Source organism: Lichenostomus cassidix, unplaced genomic scaffold (genome assembly GCF_008360975.1).
Source record: "Lichenostomus cassidix isolate B80296 unplaced genomic scaffold, HeHo_3.0 HiC_scaffold_34, whole genome shotgun sequence".
NCBI lineage: Eukaryota > Metazoa > Chordata > Aves > Passeriformes > Meliphagidae > Lichenostomus > Lichenostomus cassidix.
In genome coordinates this window covers 1,234,320-1,252,010 of record NW_028147431.1, presented here as the reverse complement: position 1 = coordinate 1,252,010, position 17,691 = coordinate 1,234,320, and the positions used below count along the sequence as shown (strand labels likewise).

General features: G+C 48.8%; 1 protein-coding gene across 1 annotated transcript in view; it reads left to right on the top strand.

The window, feature by feature from the left end:
• Positions 1 to 693: 693 nt before the first annotated feature.
• LOC146423101 (phosphoribosylformylglycinamidine synthase-like) overlaps positions 694 to 17,691 on the top strand; it is a gene marked incomplete at its 3' end in the record, with an annotated part of 33,926 nt that continues 16,928 nt past the window's right edge. Inside the window, exons 1-7 of the mRNA XM_085045071.1 lie at positions 694 to 891; positions 4,449 to 4,562; positions 6,839 to 6,970; positions 10,788 to 11,018; positions 13,204 to 13,384; positions 14,228 to 14,311; positions 16,207 to 16,362. Coding sequence (XP_084901197.1) covers positions 4,551 to 4,562; positions 6,839 to 6,970; positions 10,788 to 11,018; positions 13,204 to 13,384; positions 14,228 to 14,311; positions 16,207 to 16,362 — 796 coding nt within the window. The remainder of the gene's footprint in view (positions 892 to 4,448; positions 4,563 to 6,838; positions 6,971 to 10,787; positions 11,019 to 13,203; positions 13,385 to 14,227; positions 14,312 to 16,206; positions 16,363 to 17,691) is intronic.

Sequence of the window (17,691 nt, the reverse complement as noted above, 5' to 3'; positions counted from 1 at the left end):
CATTGGTGACACTTTGGTGACACTGGGGACAGCTGGGTGACCCGACGCTGAGTGTCCTGGAGCTGTGGGGCGCAGAGTACCAGCAGTGTCCTTTGTCCCCAGTGTCCCCAATGTCCCCATTTACCCCAATACTTTTTCTCCCCCATTATCACCAATGGCTGTGATGACCCTTTGGTGACCTTGGTGACATTTGGGGACAGCTGGGTGACCCGACGCTGAGTGTCCTGGAGCTGTGGGGCGCAGAGTGCCAGCAGTGTCCTTTGTCCCCAGTGTCCCCAATGTCCCCCAATGCCTTTTCTCCCCCATTATCACCAATGGCTCCAGTGACATTGGTGACACTTTGGTGACATTGGGGACAGCTAGGTGACCCGACGCTGAGTGTCCTGGAGCTGTGGGGCGCAGAGTACCAGCAGTGTCCTTTGTCCCCAGTGTCCCTAATGTCCCCAGTGTCCCCAATGTCCCCAAATCCCCATTTACCCCAATGCCTTTTCTCCCCCATTATCACCAATGGCTGTGATGACACTTTGGTGACCTTGGTGACACTGGTGACAGCTGGGTGACCCGACGCTGAGTGTCCTGGAGCTGTGGGGCGCAGAGTACCAGCAGTGTCCTTTGTCCCCAGTGTCCCCAATGTCCCCATTTACCCCAATACTTTTTCTCCCCCATTGTCACCAATGACCATGATGGCCTTGGTGACCCTTTGGTGACCTTGGTGACATTTGGGGACAGCTGGGTGACCCGACGCTGAGTGTCCTGGAGCTGTGGGGCGCAGAGTACCAGGAGTCCAACGCGCTGCTGGTCCGGCCGGCGGCGCTGGCGCTGCTCAGGCGACTGGCTGAGAGAGAGAGATGTCCCCTGAGTGTGGTGGGGACAGTGACAGGGGACGGCAAGGTGAGAGCCTGGGGACAGCGGGGACATTAATGGGGACATTGGGGATGGTGGGGATGTTGGGGACATTGGGGACACTGGGGACACTGGGGACATTTGGGGATATTGGGGACATTTGGGGATGTTGGGGATGTTGGGGACATTGGGGATGTTGGTGACATTGGGGACATTGGGGACATCATTGGGGACATTGGGGACATTGGGGATGTTGGTGACATTGGGGACATTGGGGACATTGGGGATGTTGGGGACATTGGGGACATTGGGGACATTGGGGACATTGGGGACATCATTGGGGACATTGGGGACATTGGGGACATTGGGGAAACGGGATTTTGGGACAGTGGGGACATTTGGGGACTTTGGGGACATTAATGGGGACATCGGGAATGTTGGCGACATTGGGGACATTGGGGACATTGTGGATTTGGGGATGTTGGCGACAGTTGGGGACATTGGGGACATTAATGGGGACATTGGGGACACTGAGGATCCCTCGGGTGGCTTTGGGTCTCTCTGGGTGATTTTTCTGGGTGTTTTTTGGGGATTTTTGGGATCCTGGAGGTGATTTTGGGTCATTTTAGGGAGATTGGTTCTGATTTTTGGGGTAATTTTGTAGGTTTTTGTGGGGATTTTTGGGATGATTTTGGGTTATTTTTGGGATGATTTTGGGTTATTTTGGTTCTGAGTTTTGGGATGATTTTGGGTTATTTTTGTGGGGATTTTTGGGGTGATTTTGGGGTGTTTTCTGTGGGTAATTTTGGGGTGATTTTGTGGGTTTTTGGTGAGTGATTTTTGGGTGATTTTTGTTTTGGTTCTGATTTTGGTGGTAATTTTGTGGATTTTTGGGGTGATTTTTGGTTTGTTTTTGGGTGATTTTGGTGCTGATTTTTGTGGCAATTCTGTGAGTGTTTGGGGATGATTTTGGGTTGATTTTGGGTTGATTTTTGGGGTGCTTTTGGGCCAATTTTGGGATGATTTTGGGGTTGATTTTTGGTTGATTTTTGGTTGATTTTGGGCTGATTTGGGGCTGATTTTGGGCTGATTTTTGGTTTGTTTTGGGGTATTTTGGTGCTGATTTTTGTGGTAATTCTGTGAGTGTTTGGGGATGATTTTGGGTTGATTTTGGGATGATTTTGGGCTGATTTTTGGGCTGATTTTCAGGGATTTTTGGGTGATTTTGGTGCTGATTTTTAGGATAATTCTGTGAGTGTTTTGGGCTGATTTTGGGCTGATTTTCAGGGTTTTTTGGGGTGGTTTTGTGCCGATTTTTTTGATAATTTTGTGAGTGTTTGGGGATGATTTTGGGTTGATTTGGGGCTGATTTTGGGCTGATTTTGGTGCTGATTTTTATGGCAATTCTGTGAGTGTTTTGGGTTGATTTTGGGCTGATTTTGGCTGATTTTTGTGCCGATTTTCTGTGATTTTTGGGTGATTTTGGTGCTGATTTTTGTGGCAACTCTGTGAGTGTTTGGGGCTGATTTTGGGCTGATTTTGGGTTGATTTTGGGCTGATTTTGGTGTTGATTTTGGGCTGATTTTAGGTTGATTTTGGGCTGATTTTTGGTGATTTTTCTGCCGATTTTCAGGGATTTTTGGGTTGATTTTGGGGTGATTTTGGTGCTGATTTTTGTGGTAATTCTGTGAGTGTTTTGGGTTGATTTTGGATTGATTTTGGGCAGATTTTGGGCTAATTTTGGGGTATTTTGCTGCTGATTTTTAGGATAATCCTGTGAGTGTTTGGGGCTGATTTTGGGCTGATTTTGGGCTGATTTTGGGCTGATTTTTGGGCTGATTTTCAGGGATTTTGGGGTGATTTTGGGCTGATTTTTAGGATAATTCTGTGAGTGTTTGGGGTTGATTTTGGGTTGATTTTGGGTTGATTTTGGGCTGATTTTTGGCTGTTTTTTGGTTTGTTTTTCGGGTATTTTGGTGCTGATTTTTAGGATAATTCTGTGAGTGTTTTGGGTTGATTTTGGGTTGATTTTCGGCTGATTTTTGGCTGATTTTGGGCTGATTTTGGGGTTGATTTTGGGCTGATTTTGGGGTGATTTTGGTTTGATTTTGGGCTGATTTTGGGGCTGATTTTTGGGGCTGATTTTGGGGTGGTTTTGGTTGATTTTGGGTTGATTTTTGTGGTAATTTTGTGGGATTTTGGCGCTGATTTTGGGGTATTTTGGGCTGATTTTTAGGGTAATTTTGGGGTGGTTTTGGGGTGATTTTGGGTTGATTTTTGTGCTGATTTTCGTGCTGATTTTCAGGGTTTTTTGGGGTGATTTTCAGGTCATTTTCAGGTGATTTTTGGGTTTTTTTGGGATGTTTTTGGGGTGATTTTGGTGCTGATTTTTAGAGTAATTTTGTGGGTGTTTCTGGGTGTTTTTGGGGTGATTTTGAGTGTTTCTTGGGATGATCATGAGTGGTTTTTGGGGTGATTTTGGTGCTGATTTTTGCAGTCATTTTGTGGGTGTTTTGGGGTTTTTTGGTGGCGATTTTGGGGTTTTTTGAGGCTGATTTTTCGGGCAATTTTGTGACTTTTTCAGGGGATCCTGGGTATGTTTTTGGGGCATCTTGGTGCTGATTTTTAGGATAATTCTGGGCTGATTTTGGGTTGATTTTGGCCTGATTTTTGGTGTGATTTTGGGGTATTTTGGTGCTGATTTTTTGGATAATTTTGCTAGTGTTTGGGGCTGATTTTGGGGTGGTTTTGGGGTTATTTTGGGGTGACTTTGGTGTCGATTTTTAGGGTAATTTTGTGAGTGTTTTGGGCTGATTTTGGGGTGATTTTGGGCAGATTTTGCTGCTGATTTTGGGTTGATTTTTGGCTGTTTTTTGGTTTATTTTTCAAATATTTTGCTGCTGATTTTTAGGATAATTCTGGGTTGATTTGGGGTTGGTTTTGGGTTGATTTTGGGCTGATTTTGGGCTGATTTTTGGCGATTTTTGATTTGTTATTCAGATATTTTGCTGCTGATTTTTAGGATAATTCTGAGAGTGTTTTGGGCTTGTTTTGGGCTGATTTTGGGCTAATTTTGGGCTGATTTTGGGCTGTTTTTTGGTTTATTTTTAAAATATTTTGCTGCTGATTTTTAGGATAATTCTGGGTTGGTTTTGGGTTGATTTTGGGCAGATTTTGGGCTGATTTTTGGCTGTTTTTTGATTTGTTATTCAGATATTTTGCTGCTGATTTTAGGATAATTCTGTCAGTATTTTGGGTTGATTTTGGGCTGATTTTGGGCTGATTTTGGGCTGATTTTTCTGCCAATTTTCAGGGATTTTTGGTTTGTTTTTGGGATATTTTGGTGCTGATTTTTAGGATAATTCTGAGAGTGTTTGGGATGATTTTGGGCAGATTTTGGGGTGATTTTGGGCAGATTTTGGGATATTTTTGGGTTGATTTAGGCTGATTTTGGGGTATTTTGGTTTGATTTTGGGCTGATTTTGGGCTGATTTTTGGTTTGTTTTTCAGATATTTTGCTGCTGATTTTTAGGATAATTCTGTGAATGTTTTGGGCTGATTTTGGGCTGATTTTGGGCTGATTTTTGGGGTTTTTTTCCCCCCAGATCGTGCTGGTGGATGACTTGGCCTCTCCAGTGCCCGAGGGAGGATCTCACCAGGGACTCCCAACCCCTGTCAACCTGGAGCTGGAGTGGGTGTTGGGCAAGATGCCCCAGAAGGTGAGAGGAAACCCCAAAATCACCCCAAATTTTAGGGAAAAAACCCCAAAAAATTATCCCAAAATTTGGGGGAGAAACCTTAAAAATTGCCCCAAATTTGGGGGAAAAAACCCAAAAAAATATCCCAAATTTGGGAGGGAAACCCCAAAAAACTGGGGGGGAAACCATAAAAAGGGACCCCAAAAATTGCCCCAAATTTGGGGAAAAACCCCCAAAAAATTACCCCAAAATTTGGGGGAAAATCCCCAAAAAATTACCCCAAAATTTGGGGAAAATCCATGAAAAAATTACCCCAAAATTTGGGGGAAAACCCTAAAGATTAACTTCAAATTTGGGGGAAAACCCCAAAAAAATCACCCCAAATTTGGGGGAAAAACCTTCAAAAATGACCCCAGATTTGGAGAAACCCTAAAAATTATCCCAAAATTTGGGGGAAAACCCTAAATATTATCCCAAATTTGGGGGAAAACCCTTCCAAAAATTACCCCAAAATTCGGGGAAAACACTTCAAAAAATTACCCCAAATTTGGGAGAAAAACCTTCAAAAATGACCCCAAATTTGGGGGAAAACGCTTCAAAAAATGACCCCAAAACTGGGGAGGAAACCCTAAAAATGACCCCAAATTTGGGGGAAAAACTCCTAAAAACTGACGTCAAAATTGGGGGGAAAACCATAAAAAGGGACCATAAAATTATCCCAAATTTGGGGGAAAACCCTTCCAAAAATCACCCCAAATTTGGGGAGGAAAACCCCAAAAATGGACCACAAAATTTGGGGGAAAACCTTTCCAAAAATCACCCCAAATTTGGGGGGAAACCCTAAAAACTGATGTCAAAATTGGGGGGAAAACCATAAAAAGGGACCCCAAAATCACCCCAAATTTGGGGGAAAACCCATCAAAAAATCACCCCAAATTTGGGGGAGAAACCCTAAAAATTAACTTCAAATTTGGGGGAAAACCCTTCAAAAATGACCCCAAATTTGGAGAAACCCCAAAAATTATCCCAAAATTTGGGGGAAAACCCTAAATATTATCCCAAATTTGGGGGGAAAACCCTTCCAAAAATTGCCCCAAAATTCGGGGAAAACCCTTCCAAAAATCATCCCAAATTTGGGAGGGAAACCCTAAAAATTATCCCAAAATTTGGGGGAAAACGCTTCAAAAAATGACCTCAAAACTGGGGGAAAACCCTTCCAAAAATACCCAAAAATTGGGGAGGAAAACCTAAAAATCACCCCAGATTTGGGGAAAACCCATCAAAAAATCACCCCAAAATTTGGGGGAGAAACCCTTCAAAAAATTACCCCAAATTTGGAGGGAAATCCTAAAAATAGAGCCCAAAAATTACCCAAAATTGGGGAGAAACCCTAAAAACTGACCCAAATTTTGGGACTTCCTCCCCCATTTTTCCACCCTATTTGTTTCCCCTTTCATTTAAATCCCCCCAAATTTTGGAACTCCCCAAATTTTGGGACCCCAAAATTTTTTGGGAACCCCCAAATTTGACCTTCCCCAAAATTTCAGGATCCCTCAGACTTTTCCCCCCATTTTCTCCATTATTTAATTTATTAATTCAATTTTAAATCCCCCAAAATTTGGAACTCACCCAGTTTTGGGAACCCCAAATTTTTTTGGGGATCCCCAGATTTTGGGATCTCCCCCAAATTGAGACCTCCCACCCCAAATTTTGGGATTCCCTCTTTTATTTATCCTGTAATTTAATTGAATTGAATTTAATTTCAATTTAATTCCTCAAAATTTCACCTCCCTGAATTTCCAACCCCCCAAATTTTTTTGGGAGCCCCAAGTCTGACCTCCCCGAATTTTGGGACCCCAAATTTTTTCTGGGGGACACACAGATTTTTTGGGGACCCCTCCCCAAATCGAGACCTCCCACCCTAAATTTTGGGTTTCCCTCTTTCATTTATCCTGTAATTTAATTGAATTTAATTTAATTTCAATTTAATTCCCCAAAATTTCACCTCCCTGAATTTCCAACCCCCCAGATTTTTTTGGGGACTCACAGATTTTTTGGGGACCCCTCCCCAAATCGAGACCTCCCACCCCAAATTTTGGGATTCCCTCTTTTATTTATCCCATAATTTAATTTAATTTCAATTTAATTCCAATTTAATTTCAATTTAATTCCCCAAAATTTCACCTCCCTGAATTCTGAACCCCCAAATTTTTTTGGGGAGCCCCAAATCTGACTTCCCCGAATTTTGGGATCCCAAATTTTTGGGTGACCCTCCCCAAATTTTTTGGTGTCCCCAGGAGTTCCGCGTGTCCCTCTGTCCCCTCCCGCGGCGCCCGCTGAGCCTGCCGGCCGAGCTGGCAGTGACCACGGCGCTGGGCAGAGTGCTGAGGCTGCCGGCCGTGGCCAGCAAGAGGTACCTGACCAACAAGGTGGGTGTCACCTGTGTGTCACCTGTGTCACCTGTGTGTGTTCAATGTGTCACCTGTGTGACACCGATGGCTGCCGGCCGAGCTGGCAGTGAGCGCCGCGCTGGGCAGAGTGCTGAGGCTGCCGGCCGTGGCCAGCAAGAGGTACCTGACCAACAAGGTGAGTGTCACCTGAGTGTCACCTGTGTCATTTGTGTCACCTGAGTGTCACCTGTGTCACCTGTGTGTGCTCAATGTGTCACCTGTGTGACACCGATGGCTGCCGGCCGAGCTGGCAGTGAGCACAGCGCTGGGCAGAGTGCTGAGGCTGCCGGCCGTGGCCAGCAAGAGGTACCTGACCAACAAGGTGAGTGTCACCTGGGTCACCTCAGTGTCACCTGAGTGTCACCTGTGTCACCTGTGTCATCCCCGAGTCATATATGTGTCACCTGTGTCACCTGTGTAATGTATGTGTCACCTGTGTGACACCAAATGGGCAGCAAGAGGTACCTGACCAACAAGGTGAGTGTCACCTGGGTGTCACCTGTGTCACCTGAGTGTCACCTGTGTCACCTGAGTCATCCCCGAGTCATATATGTGTCACCTGTGTTACCTGAGTCATGTATGTGTCACCTGTGTGACACCAAACTCTCAGCTGTGGCCAGCAAGAGGTACCTGACCAACAAGGTGAGTGTCACCTGTGTCACCTGTGTGTCATTTGTGTCATTTGTGTCACCTGTGTTACCTGTATGTCACACCTGTGTCACCTGTGTTACCTGTGTGTCACCTGAGTCATGTATGTGTCACCTGTGTGACACCAAATGGCCAGCAAGAGGTACCTGACCAACAAGGTGAATCGTTATTGTCACCTGAGTGTCACCTGAGTGTCACCTGAGTCACCTGTATGTCACACCTGTGTCACCTGTGTTACCTGTGTGTCACCTGAATAATGTATGTGTCACCTGTGTGACACCAAATGGGCAGCAAGAGGTACCTGACCAACAAGGTGAGTGTCACCTGAGTCACCTGAGTGTCACCTGAGTGTCACCTGGGTGTCATCTGTGTCATTTGTCACACCTGTGTTACCTGTGTGTCACACCTGAGTCATGTATGTGTCACCTGTGTGACACCAAGTGGGCAGCAAGAGGTACCTGACCAACAAGGTGAGTGTCACCTGTGTCACCTGTGTCTCCTGAGTGTGTTCAGTGTGTCACCTGTGTGACACCGATGGCTGCCGGCCGAGCTGGCAGTGAGCACAGCGCTGGGCAGAGTGCTGAGGCTGCCGGCCGTGGCCAGCAAGAGGCACCTGACCAACAAGGTGAGTGTCACCTGGGTCACCTGTGTGTCACCTGAGTGTCACCTGAGTGTCACCTGAGTGTATGCAATGTGTCACCTGTGTTACCTGAGTTGTGTGTGTGTCACCTGTGTGACACCAAACGGGCAGCAAGAGGTACCTGACCAACAAGGTGAGTGTCACCTGAGTGTCACCTGTGTCACCTGTGTAACGTATGTGTTACCTGAGTAATGTATGTGTCACCTGTGCCACCCCTGTCACACCTGTGTGACACCAAACCCCAGCTGTGGGCAGCAAGAGGTACCTGACCAACAAGGTGAGTGTCACCTGTGTGTCACCTGTGTCACCTGAGTGTCACCTGAGTCATCCCCGAGTCATATATGTGTCACCTGTGTTACCTGTGTAACGTATGTGTCACCTGGGTGCCACTCCTGTCACACCTGTGTGACACCAAGTGGGCAGCAAGAGGTACCTGACCAACAAGGTGAGTGTCACCTGTGTGTCACCTCAGTGTCACCTGAGTGTCATTTGTGTCATTTGTGACACCTGTGTTACCTGTGTGTCACACCTGAGTCATGTATGTGTCACCTGTGTGACACCAAATGGCCAGCAAGAGGTACCTGACCAACAAGGTGAGTGTCACCTGTGTGTCACCTCTGTGTTACCTGTGTCACCTGTATGTCACACCTGTGTCACCTGTGTTACCTGTGTGTCACCTGAATAATGTATGTGTCACCTGTGTGACACCAAATGGGCAGCAAGAGGTACCTGACCAACAAGGTGAGTGTCACCTGTGTGTCACCTGAGTGTCACCTGTGTCACCTGAGTGTCATTTGTGTCATTTGTCACACCTGTGTCACCTGAGTGTCACCTGTGTGTCACCTGTGTCATTTGTCACACCTGTGTTACCTGTGTGTCACACCTGAGTCATGTATGTGTCACCTGTGTGACACCAAGTGGGCAGCAAGAGATACCTGACCAACAAGGTGAGTGTCACCTGTGTCACCTGAGTGTCACCTGTGTCACCTGTGTGTGTTCAATGTGTCACCTGTGTGACACCGATGGCTGCCGGCCGAGCTGGCAGTGAGCGCGGCGCTGGGCAGAGTGCTGAGGCTGCCGGCCGTGGCCAGCAAGAGGCACCTGACCAACAAGGTGAGTGTCACCTGGGTCACCTGTGTCACCTGAGTGTCATCTGAGTCACCTGTGTAATGTATGTGTTACCTGTGTGTCACACCTGAGTCATGTATGTGTCACCTGTGTGACACCAAATGGGCAGCAAGAGGTACCTGACCAACAAGGTGAGTGTCACCTGTGTCACCTGAGTGTCACCTGAGTGTCACCTGAGTGTCACCTGGGTGTCATCTGTGTCATTTGTCACACCTGTGTTAATGTATGTGTCACCTGTGCCACCCCTGTCACACCTGTGTGGCACCAAACCTCCCGGCCGTGGCCAGCAAGAGGTACCTGACCAACAAGGTGAGTGTCACCTGTGTCACCTGAGTGTCACCTGAGTGTCACCTGTGTCACCTGTGTCACCTGTATGTCACACCTGTGTCACCTGTGTTACCTGTGTGTCACCTGAATAATGTATGTGTCACCTGTGTGACACCAAGTGGCCAGCAAGAGGTACCTGAGCAACAAGGTGAGTGTCACCTGAGTGTCACCTGAGTGTGTTCAGTGTGTCACCTGAGTGTCACCTGCGTCACATCTGTGTCATTTCTGCTCACCTGGCTCACGTGCCTGATCTCGGTGTCACCTCGGTGTCACCTGTCTGTCACTTGTGCCATTCCTGTGTCATTTGTGCTCACCTGGGACACACCGGTGACCTGTGTGTCACCTGTGCCACCCGTGTGTCATTTGTGTCATTTCTGTGTCATTCGTGCTCACCTGTGGCACCTGAATGGCACCTGTGGCACTCCAGCCATGTCACCTTTGTGTCACCTGAGTGTCCCCAATGTCCCCAATGTCCCCAACGTCCCCAATGTCCCCAATGTCCCTAATGTCCCCAACATCCCCAATGTCCCCAATGTCCCCAATGTCCCCAATGTCCCCAATGTCCCCAATATCCCCAATGTCCCCAACGTCCCCAATGTCCCCAATATCCCCAATGTCCCCAATGTCCCAATGTCCCCAATATCCCCAATGTCCCCAATGTCCCCAATGTCCCCATTAATGTCCCCAACATCCCCAATGTCCCAATGTCCCCAATGTGCCCAATATCCCCAATGTCCCCAATGTCCCCAATGTCCCCAATGTCCCCAATGTCCCCAATGTCCCCACTGTCCCAATGTCCCCAATGTCCCCATTAATGTCCCCAACATCCCCAATGTCCCCAATGTCCCCACTGTCCCCAATGTCCCCAGTGTCCCCAATGTCCCCAATGTCCCCAACATCCCCAACATCCCCAAGTCCCCACCCCAACACCCCACCCCCACAACCCCAAACCCCAACCCCACACCCCACACACCCCCCACCCCAACCCCAACCCCAACCCCAACCCCAACCCCAACACCCCACTGTCCCCACTAATGTCCCCGCTGTCCCCAGGTGGACCGCTCGGTGACAGGGCTGGTGGCGCAGCAGCAGTGCGTCGGTCCCCTGCACACGCCGCTGGCCGACGTGGCGGTGGTGGCACTGTCCCACTTTGGGGACAGCGGCGCCGCCACGGCCATCGGCGAGCAGCCGGTCAAGGGGCTGCTGGACCCTGCGGCCGGAGCCAGGCTGGCGCTGACCGAGGCCATCACCAACATGGTGTTCGCCAGGGTGACACACCTCAAGGTGACACTGGGGACAGCGGGGACATTGGGGGGGTTGGGGACATTGGGGACATTGGGGTATTTGGGGACATTGGGGTTTGGGGACACTGGGGACATCGGGAACTGACTGAGGCCATCACCAGCATGGTGTTCGCCAGAGTGACACACCTCAAGGTGACATTGGGGACATGGGGACACTGGGGACATTGGTGGGGTTTGGGGACATTGGGGACATTGGGGACGTTGGGAATATTGGGGACATTGGGGACATTGGGGACATTGGGCGCTGACCGAGGCCATCACCAACATGGTGTTCGCCAGGGTGACACACCTCAAGGTGACACTGGGGACATTGCGGGTGTTGGGGACATTAGGGACATTGGGGACATTGGGAGGATTGAGGAGTTTTGGGATATTTGGGATGTTGGGGACATTGGGGTTTGGGGACACTAGGGACATTGGGCACTGACCGAGGCCATCACCAACCTGATGTTTGCCAGGGTGACACACCTCAAGGTGACACTGGGGACATTGCGGGTGTTGGGGACATTGGGGACATTGAGGGGCATTGAGGAGTTTTGGGATATTTGGGATGTTGGGGACATTAGGGACATTGGGGTTTGGGGACATTGGGCGCTGACCGATGCCGTCACCAACATGGTGTTCGCCAGGGTGACACAGCTCAAGGTGACACTGGGGACATTGTGGGGACTTTGGGGGGACATTGGGGGAGTTGGGGACATTGGGGTATTGCAGATTAGGGACAGTGGGGACATTGGGGTTTGGGGACATTGGGGACTGACCGAGGCCATCACCAACCTGGTGTTGGCCAGAGTGACACACCTCAAGGTGACACTGGGGACATGGGGACATCAGGGGGTGTTGGGGACACTGGGGACATTTAGGATATTGGGGTTTGGGGACATTGGGGACATTGCGGGGGTTGGGGGGATTGTGGGGATTGGGGACATCAGGGACATTGGGGACATTGGGAGGGCTGGGGACAATGAAGGGGTTGGGGACAACGGGGGATGTTGGGGACATTGAGGATATTTGGGGACATTGGGGACATTGAAGGGTTTTGGGATATTAGCGACAGTGGAGGTTGGGGACATCAGGGGGGTTGGGGACACTGTGGGCTGGGGGTGGCAGTTGGGGGAGGTGACAGGCAGTGGCACTGACTTGTCCCCTCCCTCTGTCTCTCTCTGTGTCTGTGTGTCCCCTTTGTGTCACCTGGCCTTGTGTCCCCAATGTCCCTATTGTCCTCATGTCACCCCAATGTCCCCAATGTCCCCATTAATATCCCCAATGTCCCCAACGTCCCTGATGTCCCCAATGTCCCCAATGTCCTCATGTCACCCCAATGTCCCCAATATCCCTGATGTCTCCAATATCCCAATGTCCCCAATATCCCCATTAATGTCCCCAATGTCCCCAAATGTCCCCAAATGTCCCCAACATCCCCAATATCCCCAATGATGTTTCCAATGTCCCCAACGTCCCCAATGTACCAAATCCCCCCAACATCCCCAATGTCCCCAACATCCCAAATCCCCCCAATGTCCGCAATGTCCCCAATGTCCCCAATGTCCCCAATGTCCCCAACATCCCAAATCCCATCATAAAATGTCCTGCAATGTCCCCAATGTCTCCAACATCCCCTCAATGTACCTGATGTCCCACAATCGACATCCCCAACGTCCCCAATGTCCTCAATGTCCCCAATGTCCCCAATGTCCCCACTGTCCCCAATGTCCCCAACATCCCCACTGTCCCCACTGTCCCCAATGTCCCCAATGTCCCCACTGTCCCCACTGTCCCCACTGTCCCCAATGTCCCCAACGTCCCCAATGCACAGCTAATCCCACTGCAATGTCCCCAATGTCACATTGTCCCCCAACATCCCCAATGTCCCCAACATCCCAACATCCCCAATGTCCCCAATGTCCCCAATGTCCCAACATCCCTCAATATCCTGATGTCCAACATCCACAACATCCCCAACATCCCCAACATCCCCAATGTCCCCACTGTCCCTGATGTCCCCAACATCCCCAATGTCCCCTTTAATGTCCCCAACATCCCCAATGTCCCAATATCCCAAATGTCCCCACTGTCCCCAACATCCCCACTGTCCCCGCTGTCCCCGCTGTCCCCAATGTCCCCACTGTCCCCACTGTCCCCGCTGTCCCCACCGCTGTCCCCAGGACATCAAGTGCTCGGGCAATTGGATGTGGGGCGCCAAGACGGGGCCGGAGGGCGGGGCCTTGGTGGCAGCGTGTGACGCGCTGGTGACACTGATGCAGCGGCTGGGCGTGGCCATCGACGGCGGCAAGGACTCGCTGAGCATGGCGGCGCGCGTGGGGACAGAGACCGTGCTGGCACCTGGTGACAGCGGGGACAGCGGGGCTGGGGGCTGGGGATGTTGGGGACATTGAAAGATTGGGGACATTGGGGACATTGAAGGACGATTGGGGATGTTAATGGCAAGACATTGAGACATTAGGGGATGTGAAGGCATTAAAGGGTGTGAAATGTTGGGGACATTGAGACGTTGGAAATTAGATGTGGCATTGGGGACATTGGGGGGTAAACATTGACGAAGCGATGGGGATGTTGGGGACATTGGGGACGTTGGGGATGTTGGGGACAATGAGGACTTTTGGGGTATTGGGAACAGTGGTGACACTGGGGACAGTGGTGGCGTTGGGGACAATTGGGGACGTTGGGGATGTTGGGGACATTGGGGACATCAATGAGGACATTGGGGATGTTGGGGACGTTGGGGATTTTGGGGACATTAATGGGGACATTGGGGACATTTGGGATGTTGGGGACATTGGGGACGTTGGGGACATTGGGGACATTGGGGACATTAATGGGGACATTGGGGACAATGGGGATGTTGGGGACATCAGTGAGGACATTGGGGCTATTGGGGACATTGGGGACATTGGGGACGTTGGGGACATTAATGGGGACATTGGGGACATTGGGGACATTAATGGGGAGATTGGGGACATTGGGGACAATTTTTTTTTTGGGATTTTTGGGATGTTGGTGCCATTGGGGGCCATTTGGCATCCTGGGGACATTGGGACACCTTGGTGACACCTTGGTGACATTGGTGACCCCGTGGTGGCATTGGGGAGCCACTGGGGACATCCGTGAGGACACTGGGGACATCGGTGACCCCACGGTGACCCCGCGGTGTCCCCACTGTCCCCTCAGGCGCTCTGGTCATCTCCACCTACGCCGTGTGCCCTGATGTCACTGCCACTGTCACCCCTGACCTCAAGTGTCCCGACGAGCGCGGTGAGGCTTGGGGACACCTTGGGCACATCTGGGGACATCATGGGGACACCTTGGGGACAGCTGGGGACACCCTGGGGACACCTTGGGGACACCTGGGGATACCTTGGGGACACTTTGGGAACACTTTGGGGACACTTGGGGACACTTAAGGACATCTGGGGACACCTTGGGGACAACTGGGGACACCTGGGAGCACCTTGGGGACACCTTGGGGACAACTGGGGACACCTTGGGGACACCTTGGGACACCTTGGGGACACCCTGGGGACACTTGGGGACAGTTTGGGGACAGTTTGGAGACACCTGGGGACACCTTGGGGATATCTGGAGACACCTGGTGACACCTTGGGGACACTCCAGGGACACTTAGGGACACCTGGGGACACCCTGGGGACACCTGGAAACATCTTGGGGACACCTTGGGGACACCTTGGGGACAACTGGGGACACCTTGGAGACACCCTGGGGATACCTTGGGGACACACTGAGGACACTTGGGGACACTTTGGGGACATCTGGGGACACCTGGGGACAACTGGGGACAACTGGGGACAACTTGGGGACACCTGGGGACACCTGGGGACACTCCAGGGACACTTAGGGACACCCTGGGGACACCTGGGGGACATCTGGGGACATCTGGGGACACCTTGGGGACAAGTTGGGGACACTTTTGGTGCCATTTTGGGCCATTTTGGGTCACTTTTGTCCCTTTTCAATGACAATTTCACCTCCAATCCGATTTTTGGGAGATTTTCCCCATTTTTTGTGGATTTTTCCCCATTTTTGGAATATTTTCCCCATTTTTTGGAATATTTTCCCCATTTTTTTGTAGATTTTCTCCATTTTTTTGGTGGATTTTCTCCATTTTTGTGGATTTTCTCCATTTTTTGGTGGATTTTCCCCATTTTTTGGTGGATTTTCCCAATTTTTTGTGGATTTTCCCCATTTTTTTGTGGATTTTCCCCATTTTTCTTTGGATTTTCCCCATTTTTGGAATATTTTCCCCATTTTTTGGTGGATTTTCTCCAGTTTTTGGAATATTTTCCCCATTTTTGGTGGATTTTCCCCATTTTTTGGTGGATTTTCTCCATTTCTGTGTAAATTTTCCCCATTTTTGGGAGATTTTCCCCATTTTTTTGGATTTTCCCCATTTTTGTGGATTTTCCCCATTTTTTGTGGATTTTCTCCATTTCTGTTTGAATTTTTGCCATTTCTGGGTGAATTTTCTCCATTCTTTGGGATATTTTCTCTGTTTCTGGGTAGATTTTTTCCATTTCTGGGTAGATTTTCCCATTTCTCTGTAGATTTTCCCCATTTCTGTTTCAATTTTCCACATTTCTGTGTAGATTTTCTCCATTTCTGTGTAAATTTTCCCATTTCTAGATGGATTTTCCCCATTTCTGGGTGGATTTTCTCCATTTCTGTGTGGATTTTCTTCATTTCTATGTAGATTTTCTCCATTTCTAGGTGGATTTTCTCCATTTTTTTGTGGATTTTCCCCATTTCTGGGCAGATTTTTGTCATTTTTTTGTGTATTTTCCCTGTTGTTTTGTGGATTTTCCCCATTTCTGGGCCGATTTTCATCATTTTTTGGTGTATTTTCTCTGTTTTTTCACCAATTTTCCCCGTTTTTTCACCAATTTTTCCCTTTTTTTCCCCATTTTTCCCCATTTTTCCCCAATTTCTCTTTTCCCAGGAGCCCTGCTGTGGGTGCAGCTGAACCCAGGGCAGATTTGCTCCATTTCTGGGTCGATTTTCATCATTTTTTCGTGTATTTTCCCCATTTTTTGGCCGATTTTCCCCATTTTTTCACCGATTTTCCCCATTTTTTTTCCAATTTCTCCCATTTTTTTCCCAATTTCTCCCATTTTTCCCCAATTTCTCTTTCCCAGGAGCCCTGCTGTGGGTGCAGCTGAACCCCGGGCAGCACCGGCTGGGCGGTTCGGCTCTCGCTCAGGTTTTCTCCCAGCTGGGAGATTCCTGCCCTGACCTGGACGATCCTGAGACCCTCGAGAGAGCTTTCCATGTCACCCAGGAGCTGATCAAAGGTTTTGGGGATTTTTGGGGATTATTTTGGGATTTTTGGGGATTTTTGGGGGATTTTTTGGGGATTTTTGGGGGTGTTTTTGAGGGTTTTTGGGATTTTTTTGGATTTTTTGGGGGAATTTTTGAGGGTTTTGGGATTTTGGGGGGATTTTGGGAGATTTTGGGAATTTTGGGGATTTTTTGGGATTTTTGGGTTTTCTTTGATTTTGGGGGATTTTGAGGGATTTTGGGGGATTTTGGGGGATTTTGGGGATTTTGGGGGGTTTTGGGATTTTGGGATTTTGGGGGATTTTGGGATTTTGGGGATTTTTGGGGATTTTGGGGTTTTGGGGATTTTTGGGGGATTTTGGGGGAATTTTGGGGGTTTGGGGATTTTTTGGAAATTTTGGGGAATTTTGGGGGAATTTTGGGATTTTTGGAATTTTTGGGATTTGGGGATTTTGGGTATTTTTGAGGATTTTTGGGGTTTTTTTTTTTTTTTTTGGGAATTTTGGGGATTTTGGGGGATTTTTGGGGATTTGGGAATTTTTGGGGGTGGGGATTTTTGAGGGATTTTTGGGTTTTTGGGGGATTTTGGGGATTTTGGGGTTTTGGGGATTTTGGGGATTTTTGGGATTTTGGGGATTTTTTTAGTTTTGGGGAAATTTTGGGGAGTTTTGGGATTTTGGGAATTTTGGGGGATTTTGGGGGTTTTGGGGGGATTTTGGGGGTTTTGGTGATTTTTGTGGATTTTGGGGGTTTCTGGGGATTTTTTTGGAATTTGGGGGCTTGGCGATTTTGGTGGATTTTTTTTGGATTTTGGGGGTTTTGGGGGGATTTTGTGGGATTTTTTTGGGAGTTTTCTTAAATTTTTGGGATTTTTTTTGAGATTTTTTGGTGACACTTACAGACCCTGAGATGACCCTGAGGTGACTTTTGGTGACACTTGATGCCATTTGGTGACACTTGGTGACATTTGGTGACATTTCAGTGTCCCCAGACAATGTCCTGTCCATTGGCCATGACGTCACCAATGGGGAATTTTGGGATTTCTCACCTTGGGTGACATTTGGTGACATTTGGTAACATTTGATGACATTTGATGACATTTGATGATCCAAAAGTGACATTTGGTAACCCTGAGGTGACATTTGGTGACATTTGATGACATTTGATAACCCCAAAGTGACATTTGATGACATTTACTGACCCTGAGGTGACATTTAGTGACATTCGATGTCCCCAGAGCGTGTCCTGTCCATTGGCCATGATGTCACCAACGGGGAATTTGGGATTTCTCACCCTGAGTGACATTTAGTGACATTTGGTGACATTTACTGACCCTGAGGTGA